This window comes from Parasteatoda tepidariorum, chromosome 7 (genome assembly GCF_982258835.1).
Source record: "Parasteatoda tepidariorum strain Cologne lab strain chromosome 7, Ptep-v5.0, whole genome shotgun sequence".
NCBI lineage: Eukaryota > Metazoa > Arthropoda > Arachnida > Araneae > Theridiidae > Parasteatoda > Parasteatoda tepidariorum.
Window position 1 is genome coordinate 7,411,542 of NC_141761.1, and position 23,574 is coordinate 7,435,115.

The window sequence follows — 23,574 nt, forward strand, 5'->3', positions numbered from 1 at the left end:
TACAAAAAACTTAGATAATAGAAACATACAATGGAGTACCTTTCAAATTTGAAATATAAACAAATAACATTTTCATATACAGTCAAACCCTGCTATAATGAACATTCAGGGGACTGAAATTTTGATTCACTATAACCGGGACTTCACTATAACCGTTACGGAAACAATTTAAACTAATCGTTCCTAACTCCCCCCTTTTATGACACATTATTTAAATAAATGACCGAAAAATAATACGTAGTAACAAAAATGTGTTCACTTTTATTACTTTTCGTCTTGCGTAGGAGAAAAATGAGTCATCTTCAGCCGATGAGCAGTCCTCAACATCAGATATGGAAAAACACTCTCCGATAATTTTTCCTGGATTTACGCTATCCCGCTTTTTAAACGCAGCCATTCAAGCACATAACAGAAGTCTCACCCAATCGCATAGCAAATTCATCGCTTTTGACTTGAATCATTTGTCCAGATACTGCAAGATTGTGGTTTCTGAATGCTGAACCCATTCAATAATAAAGCAAACAAGAAAAATGCTACATTCCATGTTGCGATAGTTTAAAAATTGGAATATGTATTTATTTTGAAGTAGAAGTTTCAAAATTATTACGAATATGTATTATTATAAATGAAGAAAATAAATGAGTCGAAGACAGAAAAAAGTTCATACTATCCAACTTTTTTTCGTTCACTCTTCACTCTATCGACAAAAAATAACGTTATACGCGGGTACATTTCGCGGGAGTTCACTATAAACCGCATTCACTAAAGCGGGGTACTATCATTTTAAATCAATATCATTCCCTCTAAATTTTTTTATACTGAGCAATAATATATAGCATAATCACTTAATATCCCTTTTTTTCTTCTTTTGTTCAGTTTGTAAAACGATGGTAATTAAATGATTCGTGAGGAGTTCCGGCATAAAAATTGAAAGGACATGCAGTCACATATCATTAAAGTCAAAACAAGTTTATTCCATGCACACACAATGGAAGTTATTGAACTGATAGATAGTATTATACAAATCACATAAGTTTTCTTCCATTAGTTCCTTTGGGACACTTCTTAGAAAAAAAGAGGATTAACTTTTCTACCATTAGGATGATTTTAGTAACGTTATGTAACAAGCAGACCATTTTATTTATATGGAGTGAAGGAAACAAAACTGCGTAAATACGTAAGAATTAAAAAGGTGCGTAGCCAAATTATTCAACAAAAAATAAGCACCTTTTAAGCACTTTTCAAGAGCTCAAAAATATTTTTAAGCATTTTAAAAAATTATATATATATATATATATATATATATATATATATATATATATATATATATATATATATATATATATATATATATATATATATATATATATATATATATATATATATATATATATATGTAAAAGGAATGGCGTTTTCTTACGCTACGAACTGACAATACGCCAAAATAGACTGGGGTTGAATTAATTGTGAAAATGTTGAATGGAACAATGTGAAGTGTGTCTCTTTGTATAATTCATAGCGAAAATCAACATGGTAAAGGACAAATCACATTTTCGAAAAGGGAAACATCCAATGAAGAAAGCACCTTTTAAAAAACAAAAATCGAAAAGAAGCACCTTTTTTAAAAATATTGGGATCTCACCACACACAAATATATTGGTCTATAATTGGGATATACCACAAATATTGGGATCTCACATCAAGGTTGTTCCATGAATAAATTTAAAAGCTAAATAAATGAAATAATAGAATTGAAATGAAAAAAAAATCAAAATTTAATAATAATTCGCATAATTGAAAGATTTAGAATTTTTATTTTTATTTTGTTCAAATCAAACTGAAAATAATAATGAAAATATAGTTCGACTTAGTATCGTATGCAAAAAGAAAGTGTTCCTTTTTCATTCTTGAATAAATGAATGAACTTTTTGGGTACTAAAACTAGAAAGCTAATCGAGTGAACATTTTCTGTAGGCAAATTATTATTAATCTGAATACATCTCTGCATTCATACGTAATATATTAAAGTTAACCCCCGCTATTATGAACACGGTTTATAGTGAACTCCCGGATAGAGTAACCCGAAATCCCTTGAAGGTACACTATAGCGGGGTTTGACTGAATAAAATAACATGCTTTGTTATCTGAAATGTCCCTGAATGAACATTTGAACATCTGAATGAACATTTTCTTTCATTCACATGGCTTTGATGGGAGGTCAATTATTTTAATAATTCTAAATGTGTACAGTGCGCAAGAATAGACAACCCTAAATAAACTTATGATCGGATATTCACGTACTCAATTTTAATTTTTCCAAGGGGGTGAATATAATAATTAATGAGTATAAACGATATTTTAAGTTGCAAAATCAGGCACAAAAACGTATTTACTCTGACCCTCGAAACATAGGAGTGCAGCCCCAATCTGGTAAATAGGGTCCCAATAGTTTGGTCAGAAGAGCGGTACAAAGTTTGGACCCCTTCATGTTAATTTTACTTTTCGCGTTTTTCATCGTATATCGAAAACATTTTAAGAAAAAGTGAACAAAAATTTACACACAATTGTAAAATTCGTTTATCTAAAGATAATTCCGCGCAAAATATAACGTTCAGTAAATATTCATTATTTTTTATTATTTTATTTAATGAAAGTCTAAAAATTTGGAATTGTAAGGAATGTAATGTTTCGCATCATTTTACAGAATGCAATTTTTTAGATGGCAGAACACAAACTTTGAGCGAAATCGGTCGAATGGTTCCTGCGAAATCGAATTTTGAAAAAGTCGTATTTTTAAAAATTCGGTTTCTCAGGAACTATTCGACCGATTTTGCTCAAATTTCGTATTCTGCCATCTATAATTAAATTCTTTAAAAAGAGCCAAAAAAAAATTGCATGTCTTACAGTTCAAATATTTTTGGGCAACATTAATTAAATAAAGTAATAAAACAAATCGATATTTACTAAAACTTACATTCTGCATGGAATCATCTTTGGGTAAATGGATATTTTTAGTTTATTTTTCATATCCGTCGTTGAACAGCCGACCTAATTTTGGGTTTACGACAACTAGTGTTCAACTCCGTAGCCTTGTCATTTTGAACCAATCCAGAAGACAAGGAAACTCCTGAATCAGTAGCCCCACGGAGGACTTTGCGACTCGACAGATTTAACGTGCTACCATTTCAGCCACGAGCCATCAGTCACCATTTATTGCACGTCTTCAGCCGGCGGGATCAAACCCACGAAATCTTGGACATGGGCCCAGTGCCTTACCAACCAGGCAATCCCGACAGGTAAACGGATTTTATAATAGTTTGCAAAATTTTTCGATTCGCTTAAAAAGTTCCCGCAAAAAAGTAATATTAACATAAAAGGGTCCAAACTTTGTACCGACCAAACTATTGGGACCTTACTTCCAACATTGCACCTTATATATGGGAGGTCACAAATCCCAAGTCTTTTGAAAAATGTTTATTCAGAGAAAGGTACGGTTTTGTGTCCAATTTCGTAACTTAAAATATCGTCTGCCTTACTTAACCACTCCCCTTACCAATGATTTCGAGGGGGGGGGGGAAATTCCAAAAATCTACATATTTTTTTATTTTATTAATAAATACAAGGAACTAAAACAAAAGATTATGCACATGTTTTAAGTTGAGATTTGAATTTTTTTTTTATGTGTAAGAAACATTTAATTTAAAATCAGTTTACTATCCCTAGTTGTCTCGGACAAATGAAATAAGTTAAATATGAGTGTTTGTATGATAGTTCTTAAAACAAGGGACAACACAAAATGATACTTTTCAAACGCCATCAGTGAAGGAATACGCTATTTTACTCTTATTGCTATGATTATATTTCTTGCTTTCGAACGAGTAAAAACGTGATAAAACAAAATGCACTGACACATTCTGCTAAGTCCGAGTTTTCTCGGGATGATAAAATATTTGCAATATATACGTACCCGAGACAACTCGGGATAATCAGGGGAACCGGTTATTTAGCTTATTTGAGGTCTTCCCCTTGAACATTTAAGATTGAGTCCTAGAACGTGACTATTCGATCATTAGATAATAAGTTATGCAGGGCGTTCCGTTTTTTTATTTTGTGCACTGTATGTTTTATAATAATAATAATAATAAAAAAAAACAGTATTTGAACACAATTTGTGCAAGAAGAAGAAAAAAAAAGAAAAAGACTGGACGTCTTTATTTGAAGTGTATCTATCCTTCAGAGACGGGGAAATTATGTTTTTTAAAAGCCCATTCCTGCATTGTTTCAGAAGAATAAACATGAATCATAAGTGAGTCAAATTATCCACCACGAAGGGTGGTCTTTCTAGTATCTTCATTCAAGGTCGATACAAACACGACCTTCCCAGAATTTATTTACGCTTTTTTCCCATTCCTTCCTTCATAGGGAATAGATTTTGGAATATCAGCATGTCGGACAACGCTTCCTGTAAATTATTTTTAGTAAGGACTTCAGTTACTACTCTGCAATAGCTGTGCATCATTTCATTATGATCTCAATCTATTTATATATATATATATATATATATATATATATATATATATATATATATATATATATATATATATATATATATATATATATATATATATATATATATATAGATTTATTCTTTTGTGTGAACATTTTTTCTTCGATTTTAAGCGAGCAGTTAGGGAGTAGAGGTTTTGAAGAGGCAGAAGTGACGTCAATTCCCCCACCTTACCCACACACCCTATTTATTCGTTTCCCGGAAGTACGTCAAGAGTAGCCTCTTTCTGCCCATGTGCTTATTTCTAGATGTGTTTTTATAATTTCGTTTTTATTTTAATATTAGTTTCATATCATATGATTCTGATGGCGTAAGAAATTTTTATTTAGTTTTAAGTTTTTTAGTCTAACTGCATTATATTAATTAATAGTTTCCTAAATCTTGTGTTTTTTACGTTTGATATGTGCCATTTATTTTCTTTGAAAAGAATATATTTCTGATGGTAGGAAATAATCATGAGGTAGAAACAGTTTTTAGATTCGTTATTCCGCTGGAGCCTCAATGTTCATTTAATCCATACGCGTATTTAATCCATATACCAAGTAATATACATAATTAAGAAACATTAATTTATTTTTGTTCGAGAAAAAATTTTCGTTTCTTACTCAAATGTGAATCAATAATAATATATCTACAGTATCAATTCGATCATAATTTCATTAAAATATATTAATAAACGTACAACCCTTCATCCTTATAATTTAATAAACTATAATAATTTAAAATAAAAACAAACTTATTTTTGAAACTTAAGAAGAAATATTTTAATTGTTTATTCTGAATTAATTTTATTTTCTATTCGAAAATAAATATCTCTATATAATGAGATTATGTATACAATTATAGATTAAATTTCAAATTCTTCGATTTGCAAATGAAATATTTTAAATCGAAGAAACATGCCACGTTTTTTTTTAACGCTATTGTGTTAAATATGAAATTTTATTATATGATATAATAATGATAAAAACTTATTGTCTAATCATAAATGGGATTCGGAAATCATGTATAGACTTAGATTATTACTATTTCTGTGAAAATCCCCGTCAATGACGTTTTTAATATGCATTTCACTCAGAAGTGATTAATACTAATTATAGAGAAAGTCACTATAACTATTTCTCACTAAATTTACGTTTTATCTGCATTTTATTAGTCAATCAGAATTGTCCAAGTCAAAATTCCTAATGGTTCCGTCAAAACATTTTGATGGTTTGTGTTGAGATCAGTGAGATTCATGATGGTTCGATATCAATTGATGGTCACCTTCATCCAACATTTTACATTATGAGTTGATGGTTTTTGATATGCCAATAAACTTCCATCATTCCATGACGAAAATGTTACTTTAATACTATGATGGTTAACCATCAGGAGAAGTTCATTCTGATGGACCAACAATCCATGATGGTTCCAACTATTCATATCCATGATGGTTTAATCGGAAGTCTTGTTGGGGCTCATGAATATCAAAACAAGTTGCTATTCCTGATGGTTCATGAACAAACAATCAAAACAAGCTGCTATTCGTGTGTTGGATCCTCACACATCAGTCCGAACTCCTACATTGGGGTGATGCTGGTTCGTGCCACGCGTGTTTATTTTATTCTTGTATGTGTGGTTTATTTTCTTTGAAAAGAATATAATTCTGAGGAGTTAATGGAAAGAAATAATGATAAGATCATTTCTTAAGCAAAAATCTATTAAATTATTTAATAAAAATAATATGATATTTTAATTTTATAGAATGTGAGTAATTTCATATCATATGATTCTTATACCGTGGGAAACTTTATTTATTATTAAGTTTTTTAATCTAAATACATTTTATTAATTAATAGTTTCCAAAAACTTGCGTTTTTTTTTTTCCGTTTTGTATGTGCCATTTATTTTCTTTGAAAAAAATATAATTCTGATGGAAGGAAATAATCACGAGGTAAGAACTTAAAACATTTCTTAAGTAAAAATCTATTAAAATCATTTAATAAAATAAATAATTTCATTTTTTAAATTTTATAGAATGTGAGTAATTCCATATCGTATCTGGCTTAAGACTGCGTCAAACGCTAACTAAATAAATAAATAGTAAGCAGCATTGTTTACAATAAAAAATTGTAAAAATTGGAATAGAATTTCAAGTAATAAACTTCAAGCATAACAAAAGGTCATGAAAATAGTGGATTCATTCAATTTAAAATGTGTGATTTTTGTTTTGAAAAAGAGGGATTCATGAGAAATGATTCCCTAACCAGATTTTATCATCTTTTCGAATCGGGTTTTCGAGAAATTCTATCTTTCTTTAATAAACTTTCATGTGGGTGGTCGAAAAACTTTATTCGTTTTATTTAGTTTTCTATTCTCAGATGAATTTGAATAATAACCCTAAAGCAATGCTTTTCAGTTCCAATACTGATGTTTATAATTACCAAAAGGGGTTACCATTTTAAAGACTGAATATTTTTTTTTACGATCCTGAAAACTACGTAATTTCTGTTTCCCGCAAATTATTGTTTTTCGCTCTCCAAATCATCCTCGCTCGCAATAATGCTTTAACGCAATTTCATAGATAATAATTACGAAATTATTTCCTTTATTGAAAAAATTCATTCACAAGACTGTGCGATTCATTTTTCTTCTAGAAAGTTCTACCTTCCTTGTTGAGGGATCATTTAAATATTACCTAAGTACAGTGCGAAAAAAAAAACATTTTGGATAACTTTTGATCTTCACGTACTGGACAGGATCTGCTACAGTTGCGTAGTTTTGGGAAGTATTTGGGGGGGGACCCTCTGAAATTAAGCATTACTTGATTAATGAACTGTTGTACAATAAGTAGGATGCAGATATAAAAAAAAACTTCATTATTCATTTTACGTAATTTAAACGTTTAGAATGAATATACATATATATATATATATATATATATATATATATATATATATATATATCTTTATATATAAGAAGAGAGTGGAATGATAACACATAGCCAATCACAGAAGACTTCTGGTTAGTAACGCACAAAACAGCCAATCAAAATTGAGAACGCATGTATGTGAAAAGGTAATAATTTTTAATAATGCTGTCAAAAAATACAAAATACAAATTGACCTCAAATAAAACTCACTGGACTTCGAATTAAATAATTAAGAAAACTCTACTATTACGTTTACAAAAAGGAGGATTTATTAACTCAACAACAAAATTATAGCATCGCCATTCCAAAAAAAAAAAAAAAAAAAATCTCACAGTTACGTAAAGCTATAAAAAGAGCGAACGATTAGTTATGCAAACGATTATATATGATTATTATGAACTAAACTTTATGCAAACGATTGTTTATGACGTCATTAGATAAAAGTGTCATTAACGCAATATTATCCAGTGTTTATTAATAATTTTGAGTGGCAATGTAAAGAGATAGTTGTTCTAAAGTTTTATAATAAAATATTTGATTTATTTTAGAAGTCCAATATATTTTAATAGCTTTGATAAATCGGGTAGAGTTATTGGAAGCACGAATCAACACTCTCTCAAAAAACTATTTACATTCCAAATTATCAAAATATATTGAACAGAGTTTACTTTGAAATACTTATATCTTTTATAAAAAATGGATCGCCGTGAATATCTTAGGCGATATCAACAGCGGCATGGAGCTGAACATGATTTAGCTGCACAAAATTAACTGGAAAATAATTGTAGTGCTATCAATACGCGACGGCTGAATGAGCGGCGAAGAAACGTTGAAAAGTCAAGACGTTTAAATGAAAATGAATACCTTGGTGTACTTACGAATACTTCTGATTGAAACTAAAATATTTTGTCAGTTGACAGTATTGAACTTAATTGAGCAATTACTTGCAATGGTATTTGCTTTTGAAATATTACTTAAAATCAACTTATTAATATTACATGTTTTAATTTGTTTGTAATTTTTGTAAAGTTTTTTTCCATCAGGTTTTAATTGTTTTTAGTTTAAAATCTATATTATATAAAACGCTAATACGTACGTATGTATGTATCAATAAAACCGATGATATTTCTTTTCTCGCGCTGGCAACAGTTTTCATTTTTAATTGATTGGATTTGGCGCGCAAGAGCACGTAGTGAACAACCAGATAACAATAACCAGAGTGAGCATTATCAGGTTGTTCAATTCAGATTCATGCACTAAAAACATGACAATATTTAATTTAAACTCAATTAGGAATTAATTAATTAATTGAAGTGGGAATGCTTTAAAAGGCCGCTGTTGAATTGATATTTTCCTACTGGGAGCTACCTAAACGTCTAAAAAACGTTTAAGTGTTTGTATTGAATGCATTGAATTTTTTTTATATTTCGCGTTTATTTATGCATTGAATTTTCACGCTTTAAAATGCAGAATATTAGTGAAGCAATATTTGATAATTTATTTTGCTAATATGTTTCTTATTTAGCTAATGTTTTGATTTTTTTCACCATGTACAATCTAAATAGCTAATATACTTTTTAAAAAGCCAATAAGAACATTGGTAGAATTCTTCTACATAAGTACAATACTGCGTCTTTGATGATAAAATACTATGTCTTTGATGATAATATATTATGTCTTTGTGCTAGAACATTGTGTTCATTGGCGAGCGAGCGCAGCGAACCATGGTTCACGGCGTGAACCACATAGGATTGCGTAGCAATTCTCGGGGGTTGGCGAGAGTTAGCGAGCAGGGGGCGGAGCCTCCTAGTTTAAATGATTTGAGTGATGATTTGAGTTAGGCAGTACCACGCGTGCTTCGGATACGGAGATTAATCTCCGGCTAATGCCCTATAGCAGTGTTTCCCAAAGTGTGGTACGCGTACCCCCAGGGGTACGGGAATCGTTTAGAGGGGGTACGTGTTCTTATGCGAAATATCTTGCAACAAACGAAAATTTCAAAAATTTTATTTAAAAACAAAGCTAGCCATTAAAATCTACGATTACGTATTTTTCTTTCGGCTATTTTTTGCAGAGTTAACAGTTAATAATTAGTGGTGTCAGCAGCTAGTTGTGATTTCTAATTTTTGTACAATTTTTTATAGTAAAAAATGCATTCATTTTTTATTAGTGGTACACAGCGTTGCGAAAAATTTAGAAAGGGTACTCAAAAGTCATAAGTTTGGGAAACACTGCCCTATAGTAATGTGTTAAATAATATTGCTTCCTCGCTTTATATAAGTTTATAATATTGTTTGTATTGAAATTGCTTTATATAAGTTTATAATGTTGATAATAAGTTCCTCTGACATTTTACAATTCTATCATATTCTCTCTATGTGATGTTGGTGCAGAAAAATTGCCAGCTAATTTCCAGGAAAACGACTCTAAGTTTGTTCGCGAAGCGAACGAAAATGTAATTGCGTAGCAATTATCGGGGGTTGGCTAGCGGTAGTGAGAAGGGGGCGGAGCCCTCTAGTATATATATATATATATATATATATATATATATATATATATATATATATATATATATATATATATATATATACAGTCCCTGGCCATTTTATAAGATTCTAATAGATTCTAACTATAGATTCTAAATTCGCACTATAAGATTCTATCAAAAATTTTAATTCTCAGGTGATACTATATTGTTTTTGCGCGACTGAAACCGGTTTGCACTTGTTTACGTTAGTGTATCAATGGGTTAACATTGTAATGCAATACGTTAAAAATAAATACAAATAGGTAGTACTTAAAAAATCTCCGGCATTAGTATTCAAACTTAATGGTTTAAGGAGGGTGACCTCATATTTGTTACCAAATTAAGTGCAGATGATAATCTAAGTTAAGAAATCAGACAGAAAAACGCGCTTTCTCATAAGAAGCATAACCGCGATAGATTCCTGACTCTCAAAATCAGAGCAGAAGCCACGTTCGGTGGTTAGGACAAGAAAGCGGTTGAAAGTTCGGACACCTCAACGTTAATTCTACTTTCTGCGGACTTCGAATCGAAAATTGTTTGCATACAATTATAAAATGTGTTTATTCGAAGACAAGTCTATGCAAAAAATGATTTATTATTATTTTATTTGCAAATAGTCGAAAAAATTTGAATTTTAAGTTAAATAAATTTTTACTTCAACTTAAAGAAATAACCTTTTTTATTTGTAGGAAATCGGTCAAAAAGTTACAAAGAAATCCGATTTTTTAAAAATGTGATTTTTTTTCTTAATTTTTCAGTTATTTTGAAATTTTTACATAAAATACATATATCGATTTTTAAAACCATCTATTCAGTGGAATGAAGCCATAGACATTTTTTTCTTGTTTGCCATCTCAGTTTCCCATTCCTCAATAAAGAACATCTCTTAATTTTTTGTACTCAAGACGAAGAGTTATGAAAAATAAAAGTTACTGCATATTGTTTTTTAATCGTTTTTGTATTTCTTTTTATGGGTCATTCATTTAATTAATGTGTCATAAAAGGGAATAGTTCGGAAAAAATGAGTTAAAATTGTTTGCAGTATGGATAGAGTGAAATTTCGGTTATAGTGAATAGAAATTTAAGTTCCTTGAAAGTTCACTATAGCGGGGTTTGACTGTCTCTGTATTGTTCATCATTTTGTTCTGTCTTTGAGCGATTCATCTTACATGTTTGTGTGAAGGACAATGAGGCCTCCACATTGTTCTTTCTCTACATGTTTAAGGATCGAACTTTTATAAAAATGCTTTCTCTCTCTCCTCATTGACGTCAACCTAAAAGACCAGTTCAAGTGCAGTTTTAAAATAGATTTTGTTAAATGTGTTTAAAATAGATGGAAAAAAAATAGAAATACGATACTTCCTTTATACACTCATCTATTTTAAAAATATTCAATATAGAGTTGCTCATTCCATTTTATTTTAAAATTAATAATTACTTTAAAATTAATGAAAATTACAATTGGTTACACTGGAATTTTAAAAAAAAATATCAGGTGAATTTTTTTTATATTTAAATAAAAATTATTTATAAATACAGAGTAGGGGAGAGTGGTGTCAATTGTAACATTTTTTACTTAACTATTTTTAACTAACAAAAAATCCAATATATTATTAGTATTAATTGACAGATGAGTAAAGTAGACTATCCTCTACTAGAAAAAAAATTAAATACCTGATTTTAAATATTATTATATAAGTTATTAACAATTTTTGACAGTCGTGCACTTGTTACAATTGTCCCCACTTACGGGGTCAATTGTAACAGTTCATAAATTCAACTAAAACATAGTTAATTATACATATTATCATAGTTGTGATATATTTTATTATTGATCAAAATAGTAGTGATATTTTAGGAGTAAAAATAATAATGAGCAGAGACCTAAAGGGTTAAACTTTTAACTTTAAGGGGTTAAAAATTTTAATTTATGCTGTGAAAGGTGACAAATAAAATAATGCACATGCAACATAATATAAATGCTATAGGAAACTATTGGTGGTTCTTAAAGAGTTTAGTAATGGTTTGTAAACATAAGATTATTTATTTTCAGCTGTTACAATCGTCCCTTTACTTATTGTTACAATTGTCCCCAAGACGCCATTTCAGCTTCATTTGTTAAAAACAATGCTAGTTAATTAGCAAAACTAATCTTTTTTTTTATTGAAATGTTAATTAAGGTGTCCACTTACATATTCGGTTACTAATTTTTATTTGTTTAAACAAAATTACTTTGTTACAATAAAATATTCTAATACCAAAAAAAGTACTTGCGTGACGTGAAAATATCTTTTGTGATGTAACTCTTTCAAAAGTACATAAAAATGGTTGCCATCAGGGGTGTACATGTAGATTTGTTAAATACACCTTGTGCACCACCTAGGAACCAAATCTAGAACCCGACACTCGAAATTTTTGCTCTGTTACAATCGTACCCTGTTACAATTGACCCCACTCTCCCCTATCTGCTACATTTTAGATTTTCCAATTCATGACTTTTCATGACCTTCCGTGACTCATTCCAAGAATTTTTCATGGCTTAACGAAATTCCATTACATTCTAAGACGCTTCAGTTATAGAAAAACTGACCATCGACAATTTGTTTAGTTCCGATTGCTATCGAACAAAAGGATGATTATTTGATGTCTAATTTTTGTTAGTTTTTTCTGATGAAATGAAAAATAATTAGCTAAGTTAGGATATATTTTTAGTTAAATTTTATCAATCTTTTCAAATATACTTCTTAAAACTTGGAATTGAGAAATAATGGGCTCATTTGTTTTAAAATAAAACGCAGATTAAAGTTGTTTCGATTGGATGCTGTCTATTAACCGATTCCCTGATTATCCCGAATTAACTCGGGTATGCGCATATATTTGTTATCCCGAGTATACTCGGGCATAGCAGAATTCGTCCATACGTTATGCTTTATCACGTTTTTATTCGACCAGAAACAAAGCAAAAAATAATAATAATCTGCTGCTGCGATTGGCAGTTTACCAATATTTGATTGGGGGGGTTTGCTATTTGTGGAACTGCAGACGTGTTTTGCGCAATTGTATATACGATGGTTTATGAATTTACATAGAAAGAAAGAGTAAAAAAAAAAAAATGGCGCTTCCGAGCGAAAGTAATGCAGATAACTTTTTCAGAATATGAAGATGTGAACATGTACAAAGACTAATATTTAGTATATGAAGAGTGACTTACACAATTGTGATGTTGCTTCATTGTTCTGTGTGACCACTGAAACCTCCTTGGAGAGACATTCTAGAGATGGATGGTCACTGGTCTGGACGGAACTATCCTTTGTGTTGCAACATCTTGTGTCTTGAACGGACTTGAAGATACCATTTAGTTCCAGGCGCTCTATACCTGTTCAAAGATAAAAGTCCAAATTAAATACAGGGTATCTGCTACATTTTAAATTTTAAAATGTGTGTTTTCACTACAGCGCGAGAACGCGAGAATCTCGCATATTTTTTTCTTTTCTCGCATTAAAAAATGATTACCGCGAGAAATTCGCGCATTCTATAAATCAATTTCAAAATTCGCGAATTTCTTGCATTTTGGAAAAAGCTTCGAATTACGCCATTTAGAAAAAAAACCGTTTCACTTTTCTTCCTAGATCTTTCATTATTTTCATCATCTGCCCCATTATCTAGCTTCCCTATTTACCAGTATTGTTTAGAACCTTTTCGAACAACAGAACACAACCACGGAACCCCTTTCAGAGCACATTTCTCTACAATCACATGTTCACCGTAGGTAAGATTTCTTCATGTAAGACGTTCAAATTTTTTATGCACTTATGTAAGATGGACAAATACCTTGTAAAGGCAAAATCTTCTATGATGATGCACCAAAAATATTCAATGCTTTAAAAAATAGAAGACGTTAAAAATTTATTATAATCAAAGAAATAATTTTTTTTTAAAGAGTTTTAGTGTTTTTTTAGTTTTTAGAAATCTCACTTAACTTTTTGAAATCTCATCCTGCTTTTGAGAAAGGGTGAGAAATTCTCACCCATTTTTTTTCTATGATGAAAACACTGTTTTAGATTTTCAAATCCATGACTTTTCATGAATAAATCATGATCAATCAATTTTTCATGACTTACCAAAGTTACTATTTTCTCCGAGAAAAACACAACACTAAATTTAAAAAAGAATTATCATAACAATAAATGAAATGATTAGTATAACCAAAACTGTTATATTCTGCATCTTCATATTTATAAATTTTATACTTAAAAAACAGAGTAAAAGAAAGAGTTGAAGGAATAAAATAGCTGGAAAAAAATACAAAGGCAAACTTTTTTTTCTCTTTTTTTTTTCTCTGCAGAATTATATTCTAAAGAAAATTTTCTTGTTCATGGAAAAGGAAAGAAATATTAGTGATTTTTCTGTTCTCATTTCGGAATTAAAAAACATTTGCCAATGACTGGCTTGGTTCAGCTAGAATTTTAAATTGATAAAATAAAAAATAATAAATAAAAAAAATTCTTAAATCACAGAAGTTTAAAAGATAATTCACTCCAGAAATGATGCTCTTTCTTTCATTTCTTGAAAGAACACCATCATTTTTAAAGAACGTAATAAAAGCATTTTATATTTTAATAAAATATGACTGTGAGTTAGGTTTTTATTACGAATTCAGATATATGGTACGCTGCGAAATTGGGGGTAGGGGGGATTCCATTTTAAAATGAGATTTTTCAGCGACCTAATTCCATAACTTTCCATAATTTTAAAAAAAATATTAAAATCATGACATTTCATGACAAATTTTGTTCAATAGCAGAATCCATGACTTTCCAGGAGTACCCTGTAAATACAGTCTCTATAGAGTGGATCCAGTCGTAAATCCACTATAAACGAGGGTTCATTTTACGAAAGAGTATTTTTTAGCAGCAGTATTGTTGGGAAAAAGTGATTGCGATAGTACATAATTTGCTTTATGAGATATTTACGAACTAAATACAATCTCCTTACAACGAATTTCTCCTTATTAACCATTCAAAATATTCTTCACATAAAGAAGCCTGTCTACAATGAATTTTTAGACGTTTGTCATTTCAATTTTTTAGATGTTCATCGTTTTTCCCCATCATTTTTAAAGGGCATTTAAATTTTATAATTTTGGGGCAACTGATTGACGTGCTCCCGTTTATATTCATTCCAGAAAATAAATTCCTTTTGAACACTCTTTAATAATGCGTATTATTTCATTTTTAATTGAAAATCATAATTATATACTCTTCAAATACTTGTAAAACGGAAATTTGAGTTCACTAGAGTATAAAATGAAATGAGTAGAAGTTATTTTTAGTTAGTTAGAAGTTAAAGTTATTTTAGATAAAAAAGAGATTGCGAGTTACATTGATGATACGCTGTGTGCTATAAATGATTGGTTTACATTACAGTGAAATGTGTAGGAAACTTTTGTAACTGATTTCGAGTGATGAATGTGAATTTATTGTTGATGAGCCATTTAAATGCTACGTAAGCGTCTAATGAATTTGTGATTTGCTTTTTTTGCTTACGTAAGACATTAAAACACTTATTTTTAAAAAATATATTAAATTGCAAAAAAAATTTAGTAAAAAATTACAAGTGAAAAAGTTTAAATTAAGGAGTAGGAAAAAAATTTTTCGAATAATTTCAGAGGTCAAGAGTTAGGGAACAGAAGAAAACATGACAAGAATTTAAAAATATTCGACTCTAGATTTGAAAAACTTATATTTGTTTTTGTTCTTTTATTTCAGTTTAATCCTAAATTCAGATAACTAGAGAAATATTCAAATAAATAGTAAAAATTTAGGATTCTTTTTTTTTGAGGAATATGCTGACGTCATATTTGATCGGTCCCTCGTATATCTTATCTATAAATGGATATCCAACTATCATAACAGCAGTTTCCATGAATTGCAAAGATATAAAAAGATTCTAAACGCCCATCCTCAGAGGAAAATTCTAAATATGATTTTCACATAAATGGTGAACTCTTTTGTGTCACAATTTAAGACACAAAGCGTGAATCTGACAAAATACATTTATGCAATTAGCAGTTTTTTGTATAGCATGCAATAAGATTTTTTACACTAAACATACCAACACTTATTCTATACCTAGTATTTTACCATAGCCGGTCAAATGATTGGACTTTATGATTCTTGATTGAATGGATAAAATAATCAGCAAATATTCATTAAATATTAAAGATTAAAGTCAGATTTTTAATATTAAAAAGCAAAATAACATATCATTTTGAATCTTTTCCTAATCAGAAACTTGGTAGCAAGATTTTGTATTCTTCTTTTAAATTTAATTCTGTGATAAATTAAAAATTTTTTTTGACTTTTTAGGAATTATAACAACAAAGAAAATTCTCGAGCATCTGAAATTATTTTTTTTTTCTTTTTCGCTCACGCGATATTCAATTCAAGGAATTTAAATAAAACATAATATTCATTCCCTCTTTTATACGCTTTACAATTTACAAATGTAAATAATTTCATTCAAAATGAGTGGTTTCAAAAAGTTAAATGGGAGAATTTCTTCGAGAAAATTTCTGATACGCACATGCTAAATTATGTTCACAAAATACAAAAAAACGGGAAAAAAATAAAGAGCAACCTAAACGATTATTTTTGAATTTGAATAAATATTTTCTTGGATGCAAAACCAGAGAAATAATTTTTTTTGCACCGTTGGTATGTTAAATTTTACAGAAACGAAGAAATTACGTTCTTTAAAACGAAAGAAAAGTATTTTAAATCCATATAGACTTTTCTACGAAAATTGTCCTAAAAAATGACAACTAATATATTTTAGTTCGCAGGCCGCCAGTTGGTAACCACTAATATATATTGAAAGAAAAACCTTTTTTTTTCAAGGAGGATATTTTAAAAAATTATTGCACTGAATCCATGGATTTTACTTTAAAAATAAAATGATAGTAGATTATTGTCCTTTTAACAAAAAATTGAAGATAAACTAACTAGATAATTTAGTTTAATCATTATATAATCAAGCTAAACTAACTTGAATCGAAATGCAATCAACTTTGCTTTGAATATGCCTTTAACTAGGTTAAGTAAATTTATCTGTTCTCATGAACACATAAATTGGAGTTAGTAACGAATAGTTTTTAATTTACATTAAATCATTGTATTTTGAATAATCAGAATTTCATTACAATTACTTAACTTTTGATATATTATAAATTTTGCCTTTTTTTTTTTTAATGTCTGGACAATGATGCAAACTATAACTAATACTAATTTACTTCATTAAAAAAAAAAAACTATAAGTTCTTAAGAAACAAAATTAGAAACTTGAGAAAGTTATTGAACTTTCTTAACCGACCTGTAAGATATAATTTAGAAATTAACTTTATAGATTATTAAGAAACATAAAAACTGCTTTAATATTGAGATATAATTTTCTTTTCATATTAAAAAAAAGGATAGCGAAATTTGAGGGGAAAAACATTACAAAGTTCGCTTCATCCACAAACTATTCATTAATTTATTTTTTAAAAGTATTTACTTACTTTTCAACCTTTCTTAATATTATTTCTTAATATAAATAATATAATTATAATATTATTTATAATACTTGATTTCTATAATTATTCTAAATTATAAAATAAAACTAAAAGTGGATCAAAACACTTCATTAATTACGTAAATTAAACATTTTTCAATTATTAAACAATAAATAAATTGTTGAACAATAAATAAGCCAATTAACTAAAGGAATAAATAAGGAATTAACTAAAAGCTGAAAAAACCGATACAGGAAAAAGAAAAACAATTCAATACAGAGGGACATTTAAAAAACAAAACATCTTGATAATTCTTTCCGTTCATATGGTAATGGTTTACCGGAAACTCCGTTTTACTACTCATTTATGAAAAATTATAAAACTGAAAAGTAAATTAAATCGAGTAGCTTTTCTGTGATGCTTTGAGGTACCATGATAAAATTACCCTAATGTATTATAAAAACCTTATTTTATTGATCATTTTACCAAAATCATTACCATAAAGCTTTGATAAAAATTACAGAAATGCTGAGCCAGAAAATTTTACCATATTCTACTACTTTTTACCATACTTCATATTTCCTCAGTTTGTGTTAATGCAATAAAAGATTTTGGGATTCCTTTAACGGAATTTTTATGTAACATTCTATTTGTTATTAACAATCTGTCATTAAGAAAGAAATAATTAATTATCAATCTAAATCTTCCCCAAAAATGATTCAAGTGTTAAAAACGTTCTCTTTAAGAATATTCTTTCGATTGATTTGACTGGGTACAATGTTTACTTCAAAATGTACCTTGAAAAAAACACTATTATTATGCGTTGGTAATATTTTGACGCTTATTATTTTCAACATGTCACTGGATTCGCTCTCAATGGAAGTTCGGATATAAATAATTTACTCATCAAAAAATGGTTTAGATCCATCAGTGTTGCTAACGGCAAAATTTTCAAATTAAGCAAAGTTAGTAAAACACCCAGAAAAAGAATACAAGTTCAAACATACCACAGGCTTTGTTCATCATCATAGTTGGCCAGACAGCCCAATGTGGGTCACTGCCTTCCTCCGAAGATTTCTCCATAATGCCTTCCGATTCATCTTTGATCTCCAATTCTTTTCATTATTTGCAAGAAAATCGGACTCCACCGAGTTACCAAATATCAACCGCGGCCTTCCCCGCTTTCTCGTTCCAGTGGGTTTAGAAAGCAGCATTTTTATTTTTATTTTATTGTACTGTCGTCACTCATTCGAATCACGTGGGACATCCAATTCATTCTATTTATTCTTATCTATTTAATAATATCAGGTTGTTTATAAATCTTGTACAGTTCAAAGTTAAATCTCCTTCTCCAGTTATTGTTTTCATTTACTCAACCAAGTAAACTCCGGAAAATCTTTCTCAAGTATTGCGATACAATTTTCCTCCAGTTTTGTCATTATCCAAGCCTCAGAAGCGTAGGAGGTCAAGACTGGCCTGACAAGAGTTTTGTAGATTAAGAACTTTGTTTTTCTAGAAAGAAGTTTAGATTTAATAAATCTTCTCAGTCCATAGACAGAAACGGATTTTTATTTCAGGAGTCATTCTGTTGTCAATAGTAATAATTGATCCTTCTTTATTCGATGCAAAAAGTAATTTTTTTTGTGTGTTAGCTTAAATTTTGCATTAAAATAAAACTATACTATTTCAAAAAGTTTTGATCTTTCATATATAGGCAAAATTAAAGATCGCCCCTTTATGACTAAATATATCAAATGCTGGTCAAAAAAATTTTTTTTGAGAAATGCCTTACATTATTAAATTTATTGAAACGCTTAAAACGTGGCCACTTGTTTTACGAGGGTTGCTATTTATATTTCTGGCCTAATAATGAAAAAACAAATATGTAGGATCGAAATTGGTTTTATTGTTTTTCAAAATATTCTCCATGATGATCAATACACTTTTGCATGCGTTTGAACCAATTTTCAAAGCACTTTTTCCAGTCCGATTGAGGTAACTCCAAAACATGTGTTTTGAATGCAACAACCGCTTCTTCGGGGGTCGCAATTTATTTTTGATGTGTGGGAATAAGAAGTCATTGGGTGCCATATCAGGGCGGTACGGCGGATGACCCATCAGTTCGATCTTTCGCTCCGTCAGAAATGCCTTTGTTTGAGTCGATGTGTGAGAGCTCGCATTGTCATGATGAAGAATGATTCGCCTGTTCTTCTGCTTTTTTCGAATTTCTCCGATGACTTCTGGCAAACAAATGGTCGTGTACCATTCAGAATGGACCGTCCTGCGTTGCTCTAACGCCACTGTTGCCACATGACCGTTAATGCCGAAGAAACAGGCAATCATTTGTTTCGATGTGCTTCTTCCTCGAACAACTTTTGTTGGTTTTGCCTCGTCTTGGAAGACCCATACAGTTGATTGCTGTTTTGTTTCCGGCTCACATGCATAGATCCATGATTCGTCACCTGTGTAGATGTTATACACAGCCTTTGATGTACATTGAACGTATTTTTCCAACATTTCCTTGCACCAATCGACATGAGCCTTTTTTTGAGCGTTTGTCAGATTATGCGGGATCCAACGCGAAAAAAATTTTTTTACGCTCAAATGTTCATGCAATATTTTATTGATGCTAGTCATACTAATGTCCAAAGACGCCTCTATCTAACGGTATGTCACATGACGATCTTGCTTTATCAGTTCACGCACAGCATCGATCTTTTCTGGCACAACAACGGATTTTGGACGACCTGCACGGGATTCGTCCTGGATCGAACATCGACCACGATTAAATTCGTTATACCAATTTTTTACAGTGCTGTAGGATGGCGCTTTATTGCTGAATGAAGAATTAAGTTCATCGAAGCACTCTTGTCTTGATAATCCACGTCGAAAGTTATGAAAAATAATGGCACGAAAATGTTCACGATTCAATTCCATTTTTTGAAAGAGAAGAACTTTTCAATTTACTGTCAACAACACAAATGAAGCTATAATGGTAAATCGACTGCTGAATTTATGTTTAAAAATATCAAACTTTCGATTAAAATCGTCTGCGGTCGCCTAGCAACACTTACTGTTGCCAAGGCCAGAAATATAAATAGCAACCCTCGTAAAAGTAGCTTAGTTTCCTTCCCTTAATGAACAAGAAATAAATATATTTACCTTTTTCAACTGAAACCAGGAGTTGTTGAAGGGCGGTGGTCAACTGGTCATCGCTTACCATGACATCAGACGATGTCCCGATGTCCGGCATCCCATCCATAAATGCTATGGACATAAATCATCTATGTGAGTCGGTGAAGCTAAAAATATAAAAAATAATCATCAAAACCATAAAAAAGAAGAAAGAAGAAAAAAAAGAAATTTAAAGCATTTCTGCAAACTACAAGTTATTTCGCATATTTCACTTTAGTTTTAAAAATAAAAACGACGTTAATCTTGTTTATTGTTTGATAACAACTAACAAAGATGAAGTAAAATATCTGTAGAAATCTCAAGTGAAAATTAAATCTTCACTGAAATAACGTTTAGATTAAAATATTATACAGTTGAACCTCGCTATAGTGAACCTTCAAGGGACCGAAATTTCGATTCACTATAACCGGGAGTTCACTATACCCATACTGCGAACAATTTCAACTCATTTTTCCGAACTGCTCCCTTTTATGACACATTATTTAAATAAATGAACAATAAAAAGAAATACAAAAATGATTAAAAAAACAATGTAACAGAAAATGTGTTACATGTTATTTTTTATGACTTCATTTTTTATGTCTGAACTTTTATTTAAAAAATTGAGGGATGTCTTTTATTTCGGGATCTGAAACTGAGATAGAAGGAGCAAACAAGAAAAAAATGCTCATGGCTACATTCCACCTCAATAGATAGCTTTAAATTTCAAAATATTCCAATTTTTAGAAGAAATTTCAAAATGACCCAAAAAAGGAAGAAAGAAAAAATCAGTCGAAGACAGAAAAAAGTTCATTCATTCCAATTTCCTCTCGTCTTTTAGTTCACTATATCCACAAAAATGATACAATAAGTGTATAGCAAGGCACGGGAGGTTCGTTTACTATAACGGGGTTTTACTGTAGTATAAATTTTCTGCTATCTTACTACAATCAACACTAGTTGATGGAATCAATCACTTTATTACCGAGAAACGGTTTAAAATATTATTACCACAAAGAAGAAATTCATTTGCTTTTCAATATCTTAAGAATCAAGTTTAAAGGAATTAGTTAAGAGAAAGTAACCATACAGAGCTGCGTAGAATTTCATGATTACGCACCTTAACCGAATGACCTAGATCAGTGTTTCCCAAAGTGTGATACGCGTACCCCCAAGGGTACGGGAACAGTTTAGCGGGGATAAAAATAGAAACAAAGATACTTAGCATACATCTAACTGCAGGCAATTGTATACTATTTAACTAACTATTTAAAACTGTATTTGCATAATTTTGTCTCAAAAAATGAATCGAGAATCTAAGATACTTTATATCTCAAATAATGATGGGGTGGCGGTAGTGCATTTTACATGTATCGCACTATACTTGTTAAAAGCGTTGAACTAGATCAGTGTTTCCCAAAGTGTGGTACGCGTACCCCCAGGGGTACGGGAACAGTTAAGCTGGGGTACGCTTTCTTATGCGAAATATCTTGCAACAAACGAAAATTTCACAAAATTTTATTTAAAAACAAAGCTTGCCATGAAAATTCACAATTACGTATTTTTCTATGGGCCATTTTTAGCAGAGTTAACAGTTAATAATTAGGGGTATCAACAGCCAGTTGTGATTTTTAACTTTTGGGCAATTTTTTTACTCTAAAAAATACATTCATTTCGTATTAGTGGTACACAGCGTTACAAAAAAATTTAGAAGGGGTACACAAAAGTCAAATGTTTGGGAAACACTGACCTAGATCAACTAGGTAATGCGCATGTTAACGTCAACATATATAATTAAATACATCTTGTTAGTATAAAAAAATGTTGCATAAATATAACTTTAATAACGATATCCTACTCAGGATAGCATACACATCAATGGAAATCATATAATTATTTTTTAATTCAACCATAAATTGCCATTCAATAATATTTTACTTTAAAACTGCACTCATTTTTTGGACTTTTATTATGAGTTGTTCCTTAAGAACACATTTATGACCATTCATTAACCACCGACTTATAATAAAACTAAAACGGCAAAAAAACCAGCAAATGATTATACTGTGTGACACGTTTTAAAATGCAAGTTTGAAACACGAAAATGAATAGAATCGCATTCACAAATGCGCTTTTAAAACGATCCTTAGTTAGCTCAATCATGTCTAATGTGGCGCTTTTGGGCCGAATCATATAGTTATTCTATAGTATAATTATACAACTGAAAGATTATTCAAATTTCGCGCATAAGCGTGAACATGCAAATCTGCTTTAAAAACGTGTTCGTAATTGTTATTTTGATATACTCAGTTATTGTTAGTTGTATTTAAGAAGACGAAGAAGCCATTAACAACAACAACTCACTGACTTCGAAACGTGTAATTGGGGGTGCGAGAAGGTGGATTTTCTTTCTGAGATATTGCAGAAAGACTGGAGAGAAAAGTATCCATTGTGCATGATTTTATATTTAATAGTCGTCGTTTAACAGCCTTTGCGTTCACGACTACTAATCTTCAACTCCTTGTCATTTTGAACCTATCCAGAAGACAAGGTAACTCCTGGATCAGTACCCCCAGAGGTATTGATTTGTCATGGGAACATGGAGGACTTTGCGACTCGACAAATGCAACGTTCATCAGTCTCCATTTACTACAAGGTGAGTCTTCAGCCGACGGGGATCGAACCCACGAACTCTTGGACATGGGCCCAGTGCCCTACCAACCAGGTTATCCCGGCCTCATTGTGCATGATAGTTGGCAGCAGTGGTCAAGGGAAGAAGCTGATTCAAGAAGACTGGGTTCTGGGCGGCCACAAGGCACTACTCGGAGGGAAGACCGCCG

General features: G+C 30.5%; 1 protein-coding gene across 3 annotated transcripts in view; it reads right to left on the minus strand.

Moving 5' to 3' along the window:
• The window catches only part of LOC107444770 (puratrophin-1), a 286,553-nt gene that overhangs the window by 178,427 nt on the left and 84,552 nt on the right, over positions 1 to 23,574 (minus strand). For all 3 annotated transcript variants that reach the window (XM_071182931.2, XM_071182930.2, XM_087167220.1), the window contains exons 2-3: positions 20,723 to 20,862; positions 13,220 to 13,384 (exon numbers count right to left, since the gene is read on the minus strand). In XM_071182931.2, the coding sequence (XP_071039032.2) occupies positions 13,220 to 13,384; positions 20,723 to 20,837 (280 nt within the window). In that variant the 5' untranslated portion in view covers positions 20,838 to 20,862. The remainder of the gene's footprint in view (positions 1 to 13,219; positions 13,385 to 20,722; positions 20,863 to 23,574) is intronic.